Raw genomic sequence first — 21,259 nt, 5'->3', positions numbered from 1 at the left:
AGAAGTCATTATATTTTTAAAAAAATCGTTTATAAAACTCTTATCAGTAAAATATGGTATAAATATAACCTTAAAATATATCCTCAGTTAAGATTATTATTTGATAACGCCGATGATACTACTGTTGAGTATTTTTCAATAAACATTGTAGAAACTCAACCCAATAATATATTCAAATTTTAATTATAAGTAAAGTACTAAATTATTAGTTAATCGCATATTATATAAATGGCCGTACCATCGCCCAAGTCACCAGAGCAATCTGAAAGAAGCAGGAAATATGATCGTCAACTTAGGTAAAATAAGACCACCAATAAAAATTAATAGTTTTGTTAAATATCACACATAACGAAAAAACTTTTTAAATCGTATGAAATACACTTAAATCAATCAGGCTTTTAAAAAATAGATAAAATGTTTAATACAGAATGATCATTTTATTGTGAACTACTCAATATCTTATAGGGTTTGATTAGAAATTAAATTTTCTTTTTCATGTTGTTTTTATACAATGTGATCTGAATTTTTCCCAGTTCTTTTGTTTTTACCCCCTTCCTACTTAGTTTTTTAATAGTAATCTTTGAAGCTTAAATGGTAACGCATACATTTCATTAACTTTACAAATTGAGAATAATGTACAAAAAATGTTGTTGACTGGTTGATAACCTGTTTTGAACCACTATTTTTAAAGTTATAAGAGTTTAAAAGTTAGGATGGGGGAAGTAGGCGTAGGTAAAAATAATACTACACTCTACCTTTCATCCTGCCTTAAACTTGATACTTCAATAACTGCAAAAATAGTTAAAAACTAGTTATCGACCAGTCAAATTTTTAGTACATTACATACATTTAGTACATTGGTTATTGGTGTTCTTGCATTATCAGACAATGTAAACATAAATATGAATTTTATGGGCTAATGGAATTTAGAAAACATATGGTAATTATAAGGTGAAATTGACCGCCACCTCCGTAGATCGGCCCTTGCGGAAGCCATACTGCAACATGGCAAAGCCCTCTCTGTTTTCCAAGTGACGGTCTATTCTCCGGACCAGCTGGAGCTCGAACAACTGGCCCACATCATTTAGGAGACAAAGCTGCCTATACGATGTGGGCATCAGCAAAATTATTACCTACAGGGTTCATGAAATCAATTTTTTATATTTAGATTTATAGTTAATAATCAAAAACAAAAATAACCATAATATAATAGCAAATAGCAAGGCATAAAAATTGTAAACTAATTTTTGTTATTTAATTTAAACGAAAATGAGTAAACATTGTCTCGTTGTTTCCTATGATGTTTTATGACACTAATAATAGTATAAAATATAAATGTTCCATGCTACTTGGTCATTTTAATTTTTTAAGTTAATAAAATTATTATTTAAGATTATGGGGTGATCAGGGACAACAAGACTTGGAAACTGCTCATGTTTGTATGATAAATGCCACAGCACTTGGAACAGAAATATTGAAATCGTTAGTTTTACCTGGTGTAGGTGCGTTTACAATAATTGATAATGAAGTCGTCACAGAAGAAGACGTAGGGTCAAAGTATGTCATATATGCTTTTTTTTTTTATATACTTAAAAAATTATATTACTTTTTAGTTTTTTTGTAACTGCTGAAAGAGTTGGAGAGAAAAGAGGATCAGTCACTTCTCAACTCTTATGTGAACTTAATCCAGACACACGAGGCCATTTTGTTGATGAATCTATTCTTAAATTATTAGATCTAAATCCTGAATTATTCAAAACATTTACAGTTGTTATCACTACATCACTTCATGAAAAGTAAGGACAGTATTATAGTTTAAATTATAAAATTTAATATAATTGAATTCAATGGCGTATTTACAATTTTCTTTTAGGGTGTTATATGTAAACAAAAATTGTTGCCCTCTAACATCTTTGTATAAGTATTGCCCTTATGGCCAGACCAAATAAAATGTAATGGTTACACCTGCTTTATACACACACAATTCTAGAAACTGTTTATTTAATTAAACATTGTGTTGTTTTTCAAGTTCCAATGAAACAAAATACATTTTAAGTACATTTATAAATTTTACTTTTCATCAAACTTTTTCACTTAAAAAAAAAAAATGCATCGAAGCTAAAAAAATAGGTAGTGATTATCACCCTGATCAACCCCCTGTAAATACGCCACTGGTTGAATTGTATATCTAATTAAACTTTACTACTTATACAATGATAGGTGTTACATAAAAAAACAATATTATTTTGTAGGGAAATAATTTCATTGTCTCATAAGCTATGGGAATGGAATATTCCTTTGATTGTCTGCTCTAGTTATGGATTTTTTGGTTCAATGAGATTACAAATAGATGAACATACCATAGTTAAAACACATCCAGACAATCAAAATCCTGATCTACGATTAGATTGCCCATTCCCAAAACTAAAAGCTCATTTTGATAGCTACGATTTAGAAGCTCTTGATCTCACAGATCATCTACATGTCCCATATTTAGTAATATTATATAATCACCTAGACAAATGGAGAAGAGACATTGGTGATGATACTGCTTTACCTGAAACTTACAAACAAAAACAAGTTATTCGACAAAACATCAAAAATAGTTGGTTTAAGTTTTTATTTAACAAGCATTATTCTTGAACAACATTTTATATGATAATAATATAATATATCAATTTCAGGCATTAGGAAACATGATAATGGTTCTCTTTATCATGAAGAAAATTTTGAAGAAGCAGTCAAATCGGTGAACTTTGCTTACAACCGAACAACAATTCCTTCAGAAGTTCAACATATACTTAAAGATGATAAACTCCTTAATTTGACATCAAATGTAGGTAACTAAATAGATACCTCTTTTAAAATTCATAACATTTTCATTCTATTTTGTAAATTAATTTTATATCATAGAGTAAACCGTTTTGGATAATGGCTAGAGCTCTGAAAGAATTTGTGGAAAATGAAGGCAACGGTAGACTTCCTGTGCGTGGAACATTACCTGATATGACAGCAGATACTTTCAAATATATCAGTTTACAACAATTGTAAGACATTAACACCTTGAAACATTTATTTTAAAATCAAGTTAAGTATTTTTCAATTACAGATATCACGAACAAGCGGCAAAGGATGCTGAAGAAGTTTACAATAGAGTTCAACAAATTTTACAAGATATTAATCAACCAGATGATACTATCAATGAAAATGATATAAAAATATTTTGCAAACATGCATCAGAAATCTGTGTGGTAAGAGGTACTAGAATAGCTGATGAGTATGAACGCAAAGGCAGTGCTGATAATGAAATAGGTAAGTGTGATAATGTAGTTTTCCAAGCATTTACATTTATTCAGTCTTTAAATTGGTATTAGCTCAAAGTCTTGAAGATCCAGATAGTTTGATTGAGCACTATATTATATTAAGGGGAATCGAAAGGTTTTATTCTGAATATTATAATTATCCTGGTGAAATTGACGAGCAAGTAGAGTCTGATATTCCTAAATTAAAGGTAATAAAAATTGTTTTTTTTCCTTTTATATCTGAGTTTTTACTATGTGTTGTTTTTTTAATTGTACTTTTAGTCATGTATATCAAAGCTATTAAATGAATGGGGTTGTATGTCTTCAACTAAAGAAGATTGTATACATGAGTACTGTCGTTACGGAAAGTCAGAATTACATAGTGTATCATCTTTCATGGGTAAGTACTAAACTAATTTTAAAAAAGTAGATATTTTTATTAATTTAGCTGAAAATTTTATAAAAAAATACTATTTCTATAAAATATGAACATCTCCGTTATAAAAAATTGTTTTTTATTTTAGAATTATTTATTTGTTACAGGTGGTTGTGTATCACATGAAGTAATTAAATTAATAACTAAGCAATATAAACCTGTAAATAATTCATTTGTTTATAATGCTATTAATTGCAGTACGGAGTCCTTTAACCTTTAATATTTTTAATTAAATACAATTTTGCTCGCATTCGTTTGTATAAAATTTACCATGATTTTGTTCATCACTTACATTTTTAATATACTAAAAATTATTATTATTATTTTTTACTATATTAGGTAAATAAATAAAAATATATTAATTACTACATTTTTAGTAGCCTGTAAAATATGTTATTTATTTATTTAGCTGTAAAATACATTTTAGTTTAATAACAGATAGTAATGAAATTTACAAGTAATGTTTACATGTATTCGTATTGCACTGCATCGTCATCACTAAGGATAAAATACTTGTTTTGATGAACGAGAGTCTCTAAAAAATAATAATGATAATCTTAATAATAAGCAGCATATAATAATAAATATAAGCCTAATAGTAATAATAAAAATTAATAGTAAATTAATATACGAGTTTTTACAAATAATTAATCAATGATTTGAGAAAAAAAATAATAACGCCATTAAATAATAATACAATTATAAATAAATAATTAAAAGTGTACATGTTATGGGTTATAGTATTGATATACTTATTTTATACAACTATTTCATTGTTTAATAACCATCTTTTTGTTACCTTCAGGCTCAACAATTCCCTCTCCATCCTATCTCGTGAATTGCTTTCTTCCTTCTTTTTAGCTGCCCCAGAAAAAAGTAAATTTATTCTCTTTACTAGAAAACGCATTCCCCTTGATTTGCCTCCAGTTATTTTCAAGGAACATATCATACCTCCCTCTGTTTCGATTTCCTATTTGGGTATCAAATTGGACACCAAGTTAAGATGGGTCCCACATTTTCAATATTTAAATTCTTTTGTTTCACGCTGGTCCAATTTTCTCCGTTCTATTTGTGGTACTTCTTGGGGTTCACACCCCTCTTCCCTTCTTCTTGTTTTTAACGCTGTGATCAGAGCCAAAGTTGACTATGGGTCTTTCCTATACTCTTCCGCATCATTTTGTCACCGCAAAAAACTTAACTCTGCCCTCTTATCCTGTGTCCGTAGCATTATTGGTGCTCTTCCTTCTACCCCACTTCCGAGTCTCGAAGTGGAATGTTTATGCCCACCTATTGAAATCAGGAGCCGAAGAGCCGCTGGTAAATTTCTCCTCAAATCTTTGTCCTCTCCTATATCATCCATTTTTCATTTATTCCATTTGATTACTAATTCATGGCGATATGTCGCTAAAACCCTTCCCATTCTTGCTTCCATAAGCCATTCTCTCTCTTCCATAGCCCCTCATATACTTAAATCATACACCCGGTTACCCATATATGATTGTCCTTACAGTGCTTTAATTTTCTCTCCAATTGTTCATATTGTCCCAAATTTTCTAGGTTTCTCTCGTTCTTATTTGACATGTCTTCCACCCCAAGTAACTAACAATCTCTTCTTGTATTACATCTCCTTATCCTTTCCAGGCTCGCGTCTGATTTTTACCGATGGTTCGTCTTCAGCTTCCGCTTCGGGTTGCGCTTATTATATTCCTGACCTAAGCATTTCCTTTTATACTAATCTCCATCCTTTGTCTTCCTCTTTTACCACTGAATGTTCCGCCATTTTCCATGCTCTTCTCTTTATCTACTCCTCTAATGATAATAATTTTCTGATATGCTCAGATTCCCAAGCTTGTCTTCTTGCTCTCTCTTCTAATCCCTTCAGCTCTACATGGTCTCCCCTTATTCTTAATATAAGATCCCTTCTGTTCCGCATCTCGTCCTCTGGCAAAATCGTTCAATTCCTTTGGGTTCCAGGGCACTGTGGGATAATTGGTAATGAGACTGCCGATTCCCTAGCCACTTCCACTGCTTCCTTCATTTTGCCTCAAGCCCTAACCACTCCTTTTTCTGACTTCCTTCCAGGTTTAAATAAAACTATATTTCAAGCTTGGCAGGACAAATGGTCCTCCCTACCTCCTAACTTTTCCTCTTGGCATCGCTCAATCTGCCCTATTATCCCTCGCAGGCCCTGGTTTATTTTCGGAAATATAAAATTTTCAGATCTTGTTTTATGGTTATGTATGACTGTTATTTTGTAATAAGTAATATCATTTTTTTTATGGATAACAGTTTAGTTTCCGAGTATAATTGGTTACTAGGAAAAAGCCTCGGTTAACGATATAAAATTTTTAGAGAGGTATTCTATGCTACTTGTATGTAGTTAATATATGTATTAACATATATGCTCCTCCCCATACCACTATATCATATTCTATTATTGATTGAGTTAAGGTAAAGCATGTATTTTTTAACCAGTGTACATTTAAAAATTGTTTGGCCATATTATAGAAAGCATATAAATTACATAATTTTATATTTAATACTGAGATATGTATATTCCATCGTAGATGTTGGTCGAATGTTACTCCCAAGTATATTGTATTATTAACTTTGTTTGTGTTAGGACAATTACATAGTATATTATATTTACATGTTGGGACATGGGCTTTTAAAATAGAATGGTTCGGTGATGTTCTTATAGTATTGGAAAAAGTTAAGAAGGCTGTTTTATCATTATTTAATGTTAAGTTATTGTTCGAGAACCATGTAATTATTTTTCTTAAAGAGTTTTCTGCTTTTTGTATTACTAAGTCCCAAATGCCTACGGCCACAATTAGTGCTATATCATCTGCATAGGAGTAAAGACTACCTTGAATTTGAAAATTAGACAATTCCGTGACATACATATCTATAATAAAGAGATAGTACTGTACCTTGAGGTACTCCTACGGACATTAATTTACTTGAACTTTTCACATTATCTATTTGGACTTCGTGGGTTCTGTTTTCTAAATAATTTTAAAGCTTTATCTTTAATACCGGTTTGATCTAGATAGTTAATTAGTTTATTAAGACATACTGAGTCAAAGGCCTTACTTAAATCGATAAATATAACGATTGTTTTTTTTTAGAATTCATTGCGTGTAGAACTGTATGAGTTAAACTAGTATTAGTAACTTCAGTATTAAGGGGGGAGAGTCGTGTTGCAAAACAGCCGTTTTTTCAGATTTTTTTTTTTTTTGAAAAAATGGTAAGATTTATTTAAATGAAATAAATTACATCATGAAATTGTCAATTCAATGTATTTTTCAAAAGAGTTTCATATCGAAGAAAATAAAAATGGTGGAGTTGCAGCTGTTTAAATCTTTTCGTTTTTGCGCCGTGCAGCGTACAGGTTGCTCTAATTAACTAAAATGTTTCTGTTAAAATACGTTCATACGCTTTGCATGAACCTAAAATTTAAAAAAAACTGTGTTAACTAATGGATCTATTGCCTTGTCATCTAGTAATTTAACCAAGTCTGTTGAAATATTATCGTAACCCAAAGTAGTGCCTTCTCTTAAGGACGAAATTATTTGTGTTTTTTGTGGTTATGTTAACAAAATATTCTGCTATTTTGAAAGGATGGGTTTCGCTAAAACATTTTATAGCATTATTTATTTATATTTGTAAAGTTTTATTAACATGTATATTATGTTTTATGGCTGGGGGTCAATACGAAAATGTGTGCGTGCGTGACGCTGAGCGTTACCGTAGAAAATATGTGAGCGTGGCGCGATCTAGCGGTTGTTTTTTTTTAAATGAAAGAACTGATGAATAATAATTATTTGATAAGAAATTAGAGATATGTTATGGGGTTGGGTTGGAGTTTGAGTTAACTCTGATCCGTTTGGTCCGCGCAAGTCGACCAAACTAATTGTAATTGTATTTCTTTGCCGTATATGTCTACTGCGGCGTTCTTGGTTCCGACCAGTTAACTTGAATGAATGGTTAAATTGATTCAAAATAACTAACCAAGTGAATGTTGCCAATAAATCGTTTAAGGCCAAATATTAAAAAATTACTAAAAAAACTTTTAGCAAAAAAAAAAATGTTTAAAAAATCAGAAAATTAGAAATGTTGACATTTACTAGGTCATAAGACATATACATATGCCCTGAGCCCTATGTATCCGCTTGTAGTGTGGATACTTTGAATTTTTTTTTATTATTAGGTTGTGTAGCTTCTTTAATAGTTTTCCATATCTGTATCGTGTCATTGTTACATTTTTTAATTTTATCACCGTAAAAGTCAAATTTTGCTTCTTTTATAGCACTATTTAAATGATTTCTATATATTTTTAATTTTTTCTTTACGGTTAGATCATACGGTTTTTTTCTAGACTGTGAATGTAATGTAGTAAGCAAAACTTAACTACATGGATTGAGGACCAATAGAATAATAAATAAACACTTTTTAAACTTTTAAAGACTTGTTTAAACTGTAATTAAATAAATCAACAAACACATAAACAATTTTAGAAATATAGTTATTTTCTATTAGACTGACACAACATAACTGACTTATGACTTAGCATGAGCAACTGACAATTATGGTTAATTCAAAAAGGGTTTATATACTGATATGCAAATTAGATAATGATGTTAATACAATGACTAGGAAGGCCTAATACGAATTACAATAACAACTACAAGGTTAACTAGGCTTGTTCTAGTTTATAATATCTGAAATACTGTTTAGTAAAATATAAAAGTGGTGTCATCTGGCTGGTCATGACATCCTGAATAGCAACCTAATTAATATATAAAATAATATAATATACTATAATCTATTAACATAATTTAATAATCTAACCCTGAGTACTGAGCTAATAGACTAATTACAGTAATAAATATCTTTCTCTAATACTATTTAGTATGTCTTTTGTAATCCAAGGTTTTATTTGAAATCTTTTGCTGGAGTATTATTAGCTTTTTTGATTAAGTACGTCTTTTATTCTATTAGTGTATGACTCAAGTGTTTTATCGATTGAAGTTAGATTAAGTATATTTTGCCATTGCTCATTTTTTATCAGTGGTTTGAAGATATTTTTATAAAAAGATTTTTATAGATCTGATTCTGTTGCCGTGTTTTTACTTGTTTTTAAAAACTTGTATTAGGGATTATTTGTAAAAAGGTAAGGAATGGTCTGTGATTGATGATTCTAAGATTAGTCCATTGTCAATGTTAAAGTTATTTATTGTTTTTATAGATATGTGGTCAATGCACGATTCTCCCCCATTCCAAACACGAGTTGGAGAATTTACATGTGAAGTAAAACCATAATATGACATTAAGCGTATGTAGTTATTAGTCAGATCATTAAGTATTACGTATTAAGTTAGGTAAAAGGTCTTGTAGTTGCTCTAAAAATATGTTACTATTACCATTTGGAGATCTATACATTGATATAACAGGGTAATTATATTCATTTATTTTTATGTTTGTTATTATATAGTTTGCTTCAGTAAAATATATGACTTTTTTATACGTAAAAATACAGTCATTTCTTATAAACATTATATCACACCATCACTTTTACGTTTATATTATTATTTGTATGGATTATTATAATATTATTTAGAGATATATATTTTTTGTCATATATTCGGTTACGATTCTATTAAGTGCACGAATATTAATTTTGTCGGCAAGGACGTTTAGATTATAATAGCTGTTAAATTTTGGAGAGGCATAATAATACAAAGCTTCTAGATCATAATATAAGAAGATAGTAATTCTTAAACCCCCAAAAATTACTAAGTAAATATAATTAGCATTAGATAGGTAGTAATTCCAAAAGTCGTAATGATTGTGTTCACACTTCAGTCTTCTCCGTCTGTGATAATTACTAACTACAGATACAAGCAATTTATCTTTTATTATTTATTTTGTAAAAATTAATCATATTCAACAACACCTAATCATAATATGCCAAATTGCACAATTATGACAATTTCTACAATCTAAAAAAAAACTCATTTGCAATGGAACAAAATTACTGATTAATATTATTTGTATGTCGGAGTTATATTTTATACTCAAAAACTCTTATAATGATTATATTTTTATTATTAGATTTCTTAAAATAGCTTAAGACATTGTACCTAACACTGCTATTAGAATAGTACCTACCTACACAATTCAGCATGTTTCAGATACAAAAATAACATATAACATTCAAATACAATGTCGATTATCAGTAGCGGTCAATTTACATAAATATATAAATCACTTATCGGTATTTGATATTACATAGAGTGGTGAATGATTTGGGAATAAAAATATATATATTAAACGATTTATTTAATATTTTATTAATTGATTTGTGTTATTGTCATAGTCCAAAATTCCAATCTGAATAATTACGTCATAAATACGTCAGACGATATTGTACTCTTAATGATTTTAGTTAGAATTAGATTTAAAATAAAAAAACTCTTAATTTCAAATAGCTATAATGAAATTATTTTAAGATTATTCTGTACACATTAAAAGTAATCGGTATATTACATTACTACCGTTTTTCCTAAGACCGCATGGTAGATTGATAAATCCATCTTGGCTAAGACACTAGATGTTGTCACCAACAAAATAACATTTATATAGAACCTAAAAAGCTAGGTATTGTATATTAGCCGCCCCTAAACAATTCTCACTGTTAGCGTGTGTTTTAAATGTTTTCTGGGGAAAACAGCACTGACGTATCTATGTAAATACAATTTTAAAGTTTTATTTTAGTGTTTGTTAGACTAGGTTAGGTCTAAAAAAAAACTACAGAATAAAAATGTTATTTACTGTTGTCCCCGTATGGTTCATTGACCTTACCGGGCAGACACGGCCAAAAATATCAGCGGTACCATATTTACTTGACATTGTCTACTAACTGTGTGGGAAATAAATGTATTCAGTATTAATATCAGTTGATGATTTTTAAATTTTAAAACCAAAAGACAAAACTTTTTTAAACTCAAAACCCTAAATATCGAATATGAAAATCATAAACAATAATATTTATTTAAATATAAATGTAATAAAAATTATTTTTATAATATGTTGTACCAGGTAAAATACATTGAGACACAATTATATTTTAGATCTTAAGTATCTAATATCGGACACGGATTTATTTTCTTGAACATAGAAAATTTCTAAAAATCTGAAAACTGCGGGAAACGCTCGTGCAACTTGCGTACTCAACCACAATTTGTATTATCGCTATTGTAAAATTTACAATAATACATTAAGTGTTAACCAGAGGCGTATTTTAAACAAAATGTTGGGTTTCCCATTTTTTTTTTTTACTAAACGGGGTCTGTAATTTCTAAATTCGTATTTTTCGTAGCCTTTTTTTTTCTCTCGATCTAAGCCACCCCCCCCCTTCCTTCGATGCTGACCACTAATGCCACTATAAACACCTACTTATGTTAGTAAATATTTATAATACAACATTTTATATAATTATGAATTAAAGATTTTTACTCACAATATTTGATGTATATTCTTTATAGTTTTATATTCTATGTATTTTTCTTTTTATAACAAAACTACATTAAATTAAATTATAAAATCAAGGTAATTTTGTTATTTAGTTTTTGCAATATATCGTTCCGGTCTCTACGATTACGACTTTTGCTAAAGGTGCCGACTGTCGAGGCTAATTATAATTTAAGTTTTAAACAAATATATTTTTAAAAGTTTTAATGTAAAGGTATGTAAAACCTATAGAATGCCTTTGTCTTTATAATGTTAAAAAAGGGGTTTCCTTATAAGAAAAATGTAATTATTTGTTGTATATTTAATACAAATTTGTCGTATAATATTTTACATTTTTTTTTAGGTGTCCATACACGGAGTCCTGAAAAGTGAGACACCCCCCCCCCAAAAAAAAAAAAATTAAAAAAACGCCACTGGTGTTAACCCACAGCAAACAACATAGTATTTAACCTTTACAATCGCGTACCTAGGGTCAATAATTTTACAAGTGATGTCTTAGTACGTAACTATTGAAATCAATTATCTGATACAACAAGGGATCTGAATAGAAAAATCTTAATAGTTATTAGTCTATCAAATTATTTTTAAATTTTTTTGTAAAAAAAAAAAATAATCAAGTCGTATTGATAATGGCAAGATAGAGTGGAGCGAACAAATGTCTTTTAAATTAGATATCTCCATTATCAATCCAATTATTATTCCTTAAGTTACTATTTATTTTGTTATTCTTTTTACTAACTCGCTCGGTGCAATTTTTAGTTGTATAATTTCAGTAATCCATACTTTAATTATTTCTTTCAAACAGCCAGTCTCTTAGAATCAAGGTAAAGTATAACATGTTATATTTATCAAAAATGTCTTTATTTTTTTTTAATGCATATAATATTGTGTAATTTTCCAATAATTTTACTTTCAATTAACAAAAATCATTCTAGTTCAGTTTACTTAAGTGGGTCGTATCTGAAAAATGTAATATTTTGTGATCTTCTTGAAATATTACCACCTAAGCTTCATATAAAATGCATTATGATTCGCGTTAGCAAACTATAAGCAGAACTATTTACTATACAGTTTCCAAATTAAATCAATAGGTGTGTGTAAATTAAGAAACTTAATTATTTTAGAATAACTTAATAATATTTAAGCAAAACAAATATTTTTGTTTTGATGTCTAGTTGAAATTAGTGGAATTTTTGTCGTCATGTTAACATTAATGTCAACATTTCAAATAATAAATTTTTTTTCTTTTGAAGATATAAAAGTTATTAAAGTCAACTCAAAATAATTTACAATAATATTTATATGAAAAAGGAAATATATGAATATTTATAATAAATTCTAAAAAAATGTATAATGTTTAAATTTACAAGATTATAATAATATCATAATTTATTAATACAACTTAAATACATTCAGTTGGACCTGATGGAAAACACATAGTTTTTGAAAAAAAGTATAATAAATGTTGGTTGTATACAATATTAATCTATAAGAAAGAGAGATAAAAGAGAAAATAATTATGATTTAATATAATTAGCTGTAGATAGATAAATATCATCTAAAAAATTCAAAACAAGTATATATTAAAACAAATTTCCCACAGAAGAACAAAAACAATAACCAATATACCATTAATTATTTATCACCTGCACCACAATGGGCTTAAAAGCTATTCAACTTGTGAATTAAGAAATATTTCAACATGACCATTCCAAATTAATATGCATATACTAAATATGTATAGTATATTAATTATGGCAACTCGTGTTTATTTATGATAATTATTTAGATGATTATTATTATTATTATTAATATTATTATAGAACTAAACAAAAAAGGACTATGCACAAAATTTGACATCAAAATTGCAAGTTTCAATTGTTTTTAGCTTTTTTCATTTATACATTAATAATATTATATACGTGTTTTTTTTTCTCTCCAAAATTTAAATATTTTGGCATTTAAATATTTTTAAACAAAATCAAATTGGTCATACTAAAACACGTATTTGCCAGCAATTATACCTAACATTGCAACTATTATTGCTAATCCCACCATTAAGGTGACATTGACACTTCTATTTTGCATAACCATATGTTGACTACCACCAGTCGAGCGTTTCTGTTGATTCTGATTCTTGATTTCATGTTGCAGCCGCAATAAATCCTCCTATGAGATCAAACATACCAGTGTTAACTACAAATAATTTTATAAAACGTATAAATAAGTCAAAAGCTGAATAAACTAACTTTTAATTTGATGTTTTCTTGTCTTAATGAATTCTCTTCTTCACGTAACTCTTTCATTTCAGTGGCAACTTTTTGTAGATCAGCTTCCGCATTGTTTTCTAACAAACCCTAAAAATAAATTATAATTAAAAATTGTGATTTAAATATAATAAAATATTTAATTTGCATTTAAAATACTTACAGTAGTTTCATCATGTATATTTTTTGGTTCAATTAACTGATCAATCGAAGGCATTTCAAAGGAGCATTTTAATTTAGAATCCATTATTCTACCTTCATCAATATCTCTCCACTACGAAAATACAAAATAGATTATTAATTAAATTACAATTGAATATTTATAATTGCTTAAAAATTATAAAATAAAAAAATAATTAGTGTTATCAAGAGATTACTTTTAACACTATGAAATGTTTATTAATGTTTACTTAAATGTAAACAATTTAGATATTAAGTAACCTGAAATGTTTTTCCATCTTCTGCGTAGTCAGTAATTGGGTCAATAATGACCGTCTGTACCAGGAACTTGTGTTTATTTCTTTCGTTGGCATCATAGTCGAACGGTTGCAATATTACTGAATCACAAATTCAAAACACACACAAACAAAACTCTAGTTAGTAAATCATTTTGGGAATCCACTGGGTAGCATACAAATTATTAACATATCAAGCATAAAAAACCCATATATTAAGCAAACAAAAAATATTGAATTGAAAAAAGTTATTTACTATAATTAAATAATTTTTCTTAATAGCATACCTGATATTTCTGCCTTTTCTTTAGCATCAAGTTCACCACAATTTGGTCTTACACAATATCGTTTTGGCGCTGTAGTTTTTATTTTAAAAGCAACTTTTTTATCAACTGGATTTTTCAAAGTCATAACAGTTTGAACAGGTTCAGTAAATGGACCTAACATAAAAAATATTTAAAATAAAAATAGATAATCATTAGTAATAATAAATATTCAATTTGTAAGTTTTAAAACAAAATCAAGTAACAATTAAAAAAAAAAACTTTGATAATAACATTTATGATTCAACATTAAACTCAAAACCTACACCCATTGTCATATTGAGATGTATACAAATTGGAACTATTTTGAGGCATAAAAAGTTTATGTAGAACTTTAATTTGATTTAGCAATATACATACACATTCTATACTTAAAACCAAGTAGATTAAAGATTTGTGTCGTAATATTTAGTCAAACAAAATTATGTATTTTTTCAAATATCAATTTAGTTTTTTAATAGAGATGTAGACATTCAAAGATGGCTATTTTTAACAACTAAATTATTATGTATGGTGTGTATCGTTATTAAGGTAATATCAGTACTACATAACTATACAGACGTGAGACAGAGTAGTGGCTCGATAAAGAGATTCAATGCCTATTTACCTAATTAAAATTCTATACCTGCAAATTTATAATATTTGATGTTGGCCAATGGTACTCAATACTCTTTAACGAATTTTTGTAACAAATATCTGTCATAGAACAAATTTTAACAAAAAATAACTAATTTTAATTATTTTTTACTTTTTAGTCTTATTTATAGGTTAATAGATTGCTTAGTTGTTGAAATTTCATTTAAATGTTGACCCCTATATTTGACCCTCTAGCATTTGCGACCTAAATGTCAGAGTACCAATATTATGAGGAAACATTGTTTGTTACCCGAAATGAGTGAAAGATAATATAATTTGCTCAAAGCTACTTTAACTAATACTCAAATAATAATCCTAATGAAGCAAATCTTAAATAACTTTTGTAATATTATATTACTTTAAGCATCAAACAAAATGTACTTTTAGGTGCATGGTGTAGCGCAGTGGTCACCTCAGTTGCCATTCGACACCTGAGGTTAAGGTATGTCCGTTGCTGCTTAAAAAAATATTTAAATAATTATTTTATGTTGAAACCATTTTTAGCCTTAATGCGTATAAGAGAGTATTGGTTAAATAATATTAAAATCTTATATTACAATTTCAACTGAAAATATTTTCAAAAAAAATAAAAATCTAAACCACCATTTTATTGACAATACAATGTTTGCTATTTAACTATGATCTTTACACTTTAGATTCACATTAAATCAGTTTTTTTAGAATTATTTCATCTCACTATGCTCAATTTCACTATTTCCAGACCAAAAAATATTAAATAATAAATAAAATATTAAACACTTATAAACTACTAATAGCAATACTATGCTATTTTTTTTAGGACTTTTCACAATAAAAAAAAATTTCAACATTTTTGAAAGAATTGTAAACTTAATAAGTCAGTGTATGAGTCAGTGACATCAACATGTTGTGGGAGTGGATTATGATAGCATTGCTAACCAAATAAGAGTATACGCTAAAGTGTATTATTTTTATATCGTTTTTATTTGTAGCTAAGATTGTTCAAATATTTTATTATTTTGATTGGGAATATCTTGTCTGTTTTAAAAAATATTTTTAACAAAATAACCCATTATGCAAAACTATAAATGGTAAAAATTGTGTACTATAATATTTTATTTTCAACATTAAGTATTGGCATAGCAATACAAAAATTAATGACATTTCATCCAAAATAAATAATCTTAGTTACTAAAATAATTTCATAGTTAAAAATTAAGTATTATATAGACTGTCTACTGACACATCTTCATAAGAAGGGTGTAATGGCCACTAATGTCAAAATTTTTTACCTATAACTGATAAGTAACAACATTGTTTATTTCTTATGAGGACGCCATACCGGCCATTTTTAAGAAGTAAAGTATAGGTAATTTTTCGAAAAATCTTAATTTAGAGTTTGAACTATAATGCACAGTAATGAGGATACTTTGTTGATTGCCATTTTTTTTTGTCAGACTATCAGTGATATCTATAGGATAAATTACAATTTTTTCCTTTCAAAAACTGCTTTGCGCGAATTAATTTTCCTCAGGCTTCATATATAGTTAAGGATAGAACTTCATACATATTATTTATGACAAAATTATCTGTGTTTCATCATCTGTATTTTTTCGATATACTTAATACAACCAACGCTATCATTTTTATAAAAGTCCTTTCTTAATTAATTAATTATTCATTAACTGGTTGAAATATTAAAAAAATAGCGATGGTAGAACACAGACAATGTTGTTGTTTATATTTTGTAAAAATTTGGTTTCTTAGTTTTGATTATAGCCTTTGTAAAATTAATCCGCGCAAGGCGGGTTTATTGAAGAAAATAACGGGCGTGTGACGTCCTCTTAAGGGGAATGGGATGATATTTTTTTTTATTTTTAACTGTTTAATGGTTGGGAAGAAATAAGTTTAGTAATTGAAGAATTATTTTTATAATAAAATTACGAGTCCGGAAACACAAAAAAAAACTAATTTATGTGTTTTACAATTTTAAGTTAAATAATGATATTATTGAATAATTATGATATTTATTAATATATTGAACAAAAGAATTGTATAACTAAAAATTATACTGTAATGACATTATCATACTATTATATGGAGTTGCCAAATTTATTTTAAAGTACAATTTATAAATGTATGTATGAGTATTTGAGTAAACCTGGAAATGGAAATAATTGATTAAATTTGGATTTGATAAATCCTTAAGCCCGTAAATTCCTGAGCAAATGCTTTGAAGTCTGGTGAGAATGCATCATATATCATTTTGTATAAAACTTCAATAGACATACAACAATTCTAATCAAATTTGTATTGAGTGTCATACAACTTACAAGGCATATAAGCTCATATTTGTACCATATGGTAATAAACGAATAGAAGTATTATAATGGCAAAAAGGTACTCAATCTGTCGGTTGTAATTTTTAGGCTTACACCCACAATACACAATAAAGTACAATTTTAATGCTTAATGATTGTTGATGTAATTAAAACGACAGTTAAATAAATAAACTACAGCTAATTAACTCAATAAATTTTCGAAAATGCTTATCTCATCGAGATATGTTTATAGGCTACCTACACAACATAACTATAATTATTGCACAAAAAAAGCTCTAACCTTTGAATTTGAGCTCGTGTGGCGGTTCGATGACCAATATCTGTTCAATTTTAGACGACATTCTGATTTGTATAGTCGGAAGAGCAGGTAAAAGTCGATAATCTGTGCTTAACAATCGGGCAGCGCGCAAATGAACGGCTGTCACTGTAGTCTGTAATTTGTAACGGCGTCGATGACGAATCAAAGGTTCGCACAGTTCCAGACACAAACACAATTTAAACCCCACAGGGATGTTTAAACGGAAGTTGACTAAACAATAAAGCCGAAAACGTGAATAAGTATGATAGATAGTCTTCTGTCGTCACGATTGCTAGTTGAGCGATAGAGAGAATTTTACGCAGACCGAAACGTAATGTAAAAGCACTTGGCAAAGCGGTGCGCATGAGTAGAGGAAAAATTGATGATTAGAAAAAAAACAATAACACAACTGCCCGTTTTACTGTAATACCAGCTGTTGCTATGAGAGGTTAAGAAATATCCCGGTAACCGCAACCGTGGTCGATACAGCATATTTTTTGGCGGGCTCGTTTGCATTGTTTGCACACAGTTTTTGCATTATATAACAAAAATTAAAATTTAATAACCATTGATTAAATACTTAACTTTGTAGTTAATCAATGATAAAATATAAAAATAATATTTAATGTTTTATCTATAAATGTAAAAATAAAACGACGATAATATAGTGGTTACTTATTTTTACTTTTCAGTTGCGGCGTTCGATGCGAGAAGGTGTCTTATAATGATGTTTTTTAATTTTAATTTTTGTGAATGTCGAATGCAAATCTTATTTCATATTCCTTTTTACTTTATTTTTTGATTTATATAGAATGTTAACGGAAAGCGAATTCGTCAAACCATCTCATAAATCATGATAGGAGCGTACTTGGCCTAAGCTTCATGATGATAAATATAGAATGTTAAATGTTCAAATCAAATTGAATATAAACAAATGTCGCTGTTCTTTGGGTAAAATATTGTTGAAACCTGTAGGTATTATTAAACTGTTATTATGTATGATTTAAATGGCAATTAATGAGTGCAATCATAATTGCAATAATCACTAGTTATTTAGAGAAGGGACTTTAGAATTCAGATAATGACAGACAATGTGGTGTGGCTAGGATTTTTGGTTGGTGGCCATGAACTATGATATAATACTGGATAATCAAGAACAAATCCTTTGATATTTATAAATGAATCGGTCATTTCAAAAACGACAAGTCACAAAATTGAAATTTTACGCTAGCCACAAAAAACTTCATAACTTCATAACTAGTTTTTGCAGTGATTCTAATTTCTTGTACTCAACATTTGTATTAAAAATGAGTGACAAATTTAATTTTCACACAGAATACGTAACTAAGTACATAATTATTAAATTGAAAAATCGGTGACTTATGTCGCTTTTGAAAAGACCGATTCAAATATTTACCCTTTGAGTTATCTTTTTGCAAATTCCTAGCTTACGTATTTTATTAAATTGTTTACCCAGTACAACTATGTCATTAAATATTTGTTTAATTATCATGCTTACTTAGTAATATGTTCAATGAAATATTTGTTTAACTTAAAAAAGTTCTAAATACAGTATTTATTATATTGAATAAACAAAAAAAAGTTAATCATGTAAAAGTTAAAATTATTATATTTTGTAAGTGTAGTTTTAAATATTAACTTTCAGAAGTTATTTGGTGGCATAATGTTAAGCTAATAAGTCATAAGTAGATCCTTAATAGCTGACAAAAAGGCGTTTTTGTCCTTATTAAAGAATCCACATGGTTAACTGTGGATGTATCCGAAACTTACTCAGGTTGAACTAAATTATCCTTTAAGAGCCAATAGGTACATTTTTGTTAGGTTCGAGGAAAATTGTTAGATTACCACATTACCAGATTACCACATGATTTTAATTCCGAGAGGGCCACATCACTTTATTTAAATTTATAAATAATAACAAGACTTAGTGGCTTATTGTAGGATACCTTGTAGCAAAAAGTGGCTTACTGTAGGAAACTGGGTAGCAAACGTGAAACGGGATCTTCTCGGCGCTATTTTATATTATTTTATTACTAATCTACTTTTATCCACTAATAGAGAGAAATTTCAAAATCTGGATTTACAAAAGTAAACGATAGATGGTAGTTGGTAATATATTAAGTCTTGAAAAATGCGATGCTAGTACTTAGATGTCTATGATTGAAAAAATTCGAAAAAATCGAAGTTTTGACTTTTAAGTAACTTTAAGTTACAATATAAAATTGAATCTAAAAGAATATTTCTAAGACTTTTATATGGCTAGAATAACGAATTTGTCTACACCCATGTTTCAGGAAATATTTTCCTATAGACCTAGTCACCTTTATCGTCATTCAAAAAACTACATACTTCATCGTAAAATCTAACAATAAATTGTAGTGTTGACTTATTAGATTTGTTTAATATTATTATTATTTTGGTATGTATCAAACCGAACGTTCGGCGCTTAGGTAATATAAACGGTTTAGGTAACGGTTTTAATAACTAATATCATCATTACATTGGGCTTCCTAATAATATATTACGATGTCTTGTGGTCGCACGTACGTAACACAAACGAGTAGCATGAGTAATATTTGAATTTTGTGAGTTGCCGCCAACTGGGTGTGGACTGTAATGTATTGCAAGTTGTCGTCCTCCCTCCTAACGGAGTTCCGTCGACCTTGTTTTGCGCAATTCCGGTAGCCCCGTGAGGAGTCTTTCTGGTGTCCTATGGGTCCGTTGACCCATGGTACGTGCGCAAGAGGAAGAAGCGACTTATCCATCCGTAGATGATGGTCGTCGATGGCGGCGGTGGTGGTTGAACAAGTCCCGAATAGGTACACAACGGCGGCGACGGCGACGACAGCGTACGGCCGCCACCGACCGGGAACCAGACTTCGGGCGACCCCTCCAGCTTCGCCTTCTCCTCCTCTTGGTCTTTGGCGGCGGCGGCGGCGTTTGGCGGTTAATTCGCTTAGCTAGAGTGAGCTAGCGAGATGGCTGAAGCAGTAAGAGGCGGCTAGAACGAGAGAACGCGGTCAAGTCAATGCGTGCGCGGAAAACTAGTCTCATAGTCGTCGTGGCCAACGCGTCGGATAGACATCGAGTGTTTCGCGTTTGTCGTTGAATAATTGAAATTTGAGTTCCTCAATGACATTGCGACAAAACATACAACCGTTTGTAGCAATCCAGCAATCCGTCCAATTCAAAAGAATTTTCTTTATGTTGAAAAAGATATATACCGGTTAAAAATCGCTATCGTTTGTCCGAACTTTTTTACGCGCCGTCCGTGTTTTGAAAACATTTTCGCGCCATAATTCAAAATACCCTTCCGCATCTGGAATACGTATATTTTTTATTTTAAAAAACAGGTAAGGCTAACTACTAAGATGCATTTTATAATTATAATATATATGTACTTATATATACAGTGGAACTAATTCTCTGTATATTACGAAGTGTCAAGGAGAACAAAACAAATTCGTATTATAGAGATATTCGTCGAATAGAATTTAAATGTTATTTTTTTATTTTATCGATTACAATACATAATTTTACAAAATAAACATGTATACTTATTCTTATCAAAATAATCACCGAGTTTTAATTGTTTGGTATTTGGTAGTTTTAAAAAAAAAATTCTACGTCAGTAAATGCATTCAGTATTTCTTCTTCTGTGGAT

The 21,259-nt window shown here is 29.0% G+C and overlaps 2 protein-coding genes across 2 annotated transcripts; one reads left to right on the top strand and one right to left on the bottom strand.

The window, feature by feature from the left end:
* Positions 1-116: 116 nt before the first annotated feature.
* LOC126835817 (NEDD8-activating enzyme E1 regulatory subunit) lies at positions 117-4,037 on the top strand. The gene is made up of 10 exons (XM_050568644.1): positions 117-296; positions 1,393-1,557; positions 1,614-1,796; positions 2,253-2,605; positions 2,685-2,836; positions 2,914-3,047; positions 3,110-3,312; positions 3,375-3,511; positions 3,585-3,702; positions 3,846-4,037. The coding sequence occupies exons 1-10, from the start codon at positions 229-231 to the stop codon at positions 3,956-3,958; spliced, it is 1,626 nt and encodes a 541-aa protein (XP_050424601.1). The 5' UTR covers positions 117-228; the 3' UTR covers positions 3,959-4,037.
* A 7,000-nt stretch (positions 4,038-11,037) lies between these two features.
* LOC126835808 (vesicle-associated membrane protein-associated protein B-like) lies at positions 11,038-17,938 on the bottom strand. The gene is made up of 6 exons (XM_050568633.1): positions 17,557-17,938; positions 14,284-14,436; positions 13,983-14,098; positions 13,705-13,815; positions 13,524-13,631; positions 11,038-13,443 (listed from the first exon to the last, which is right to left on the bottom strand). Exons 1-6 carry the CDS (start codon positions 17,615-17,617, stop codon positions 13,270-13,272), a joined length of 723 nt encoding a protein of 240 aa, XP_050424590.1. The 5' UTR covers positions 17,618-17,938; the 3' UTR covers positions 11,038-13,269.
* Positions 17,939-21,259: the final 3,321 nt, after the last annotated feature.

This window comes from Adelges cooleyi, unplaced genomic scaffold (genome assembly GCF_023614345.1).
Source record: "Adelges cooleyi isolate 19-005CV unplaced genomic scaffold, UGA_ACOO_1.1 ACOO_flye_CR_arks_rails_tigmint_CR_PRNA_23, whole genome shotgun sequence".
In the NCBI taxonomy this organism is placed as follows: domain Eukaryota; kingdom Metazoa; phylum Arthropoda; class Insecta; order Hemiptera; family Adelgidae; genus Adelges; species Adelges cooleyi.
This window is presented reverse-complemented; position numbering and strand designations above follow the sequence as displayed.

Coding starts and splice junctions, on each gene's coding strand:
- LOC126835817 (XM_050568644.1), top strand. CDS start 229: ATGGCCGTACCATCGCCCAAGTCACCAGAGCAATCTGAAAGAAGCAGG. Junction 1,797..2,252: donor ACTACATCACTTCATGAAAA/GTAAGGACAGTA, acceptor ATTATTTTGTAG/GGAAATAATTTCATTGTCTC. Junction 3,313..3,374: donor CAGTGCTGATAATGAAATAG/GTAAGTGTGATA, acceptor AATTGGTATTAG/CTCAAAGTCTTGAAGATCCA.
- LOC126835808 (XM_050568633.1), bottom strand. CDS start 17,617: ATGTCGTCTAAAATTGAACAGATATTGGTCATCGAACCGCCACACGAG. Junction 14,437..17,556: donor ACACGAGCTCAAATTCAAAG/GTTAGAGCTTTT, acceptor TTTTTATGTTAG/GTCCATTTACTGAACCTGTT. Junction 13,816..13,982: donor AAGATGGAAAAACATTTCAG/GTTACTTAATAT, acceptor GTATTTTCGTAG/TGGAGAGATATTGATGAAGG.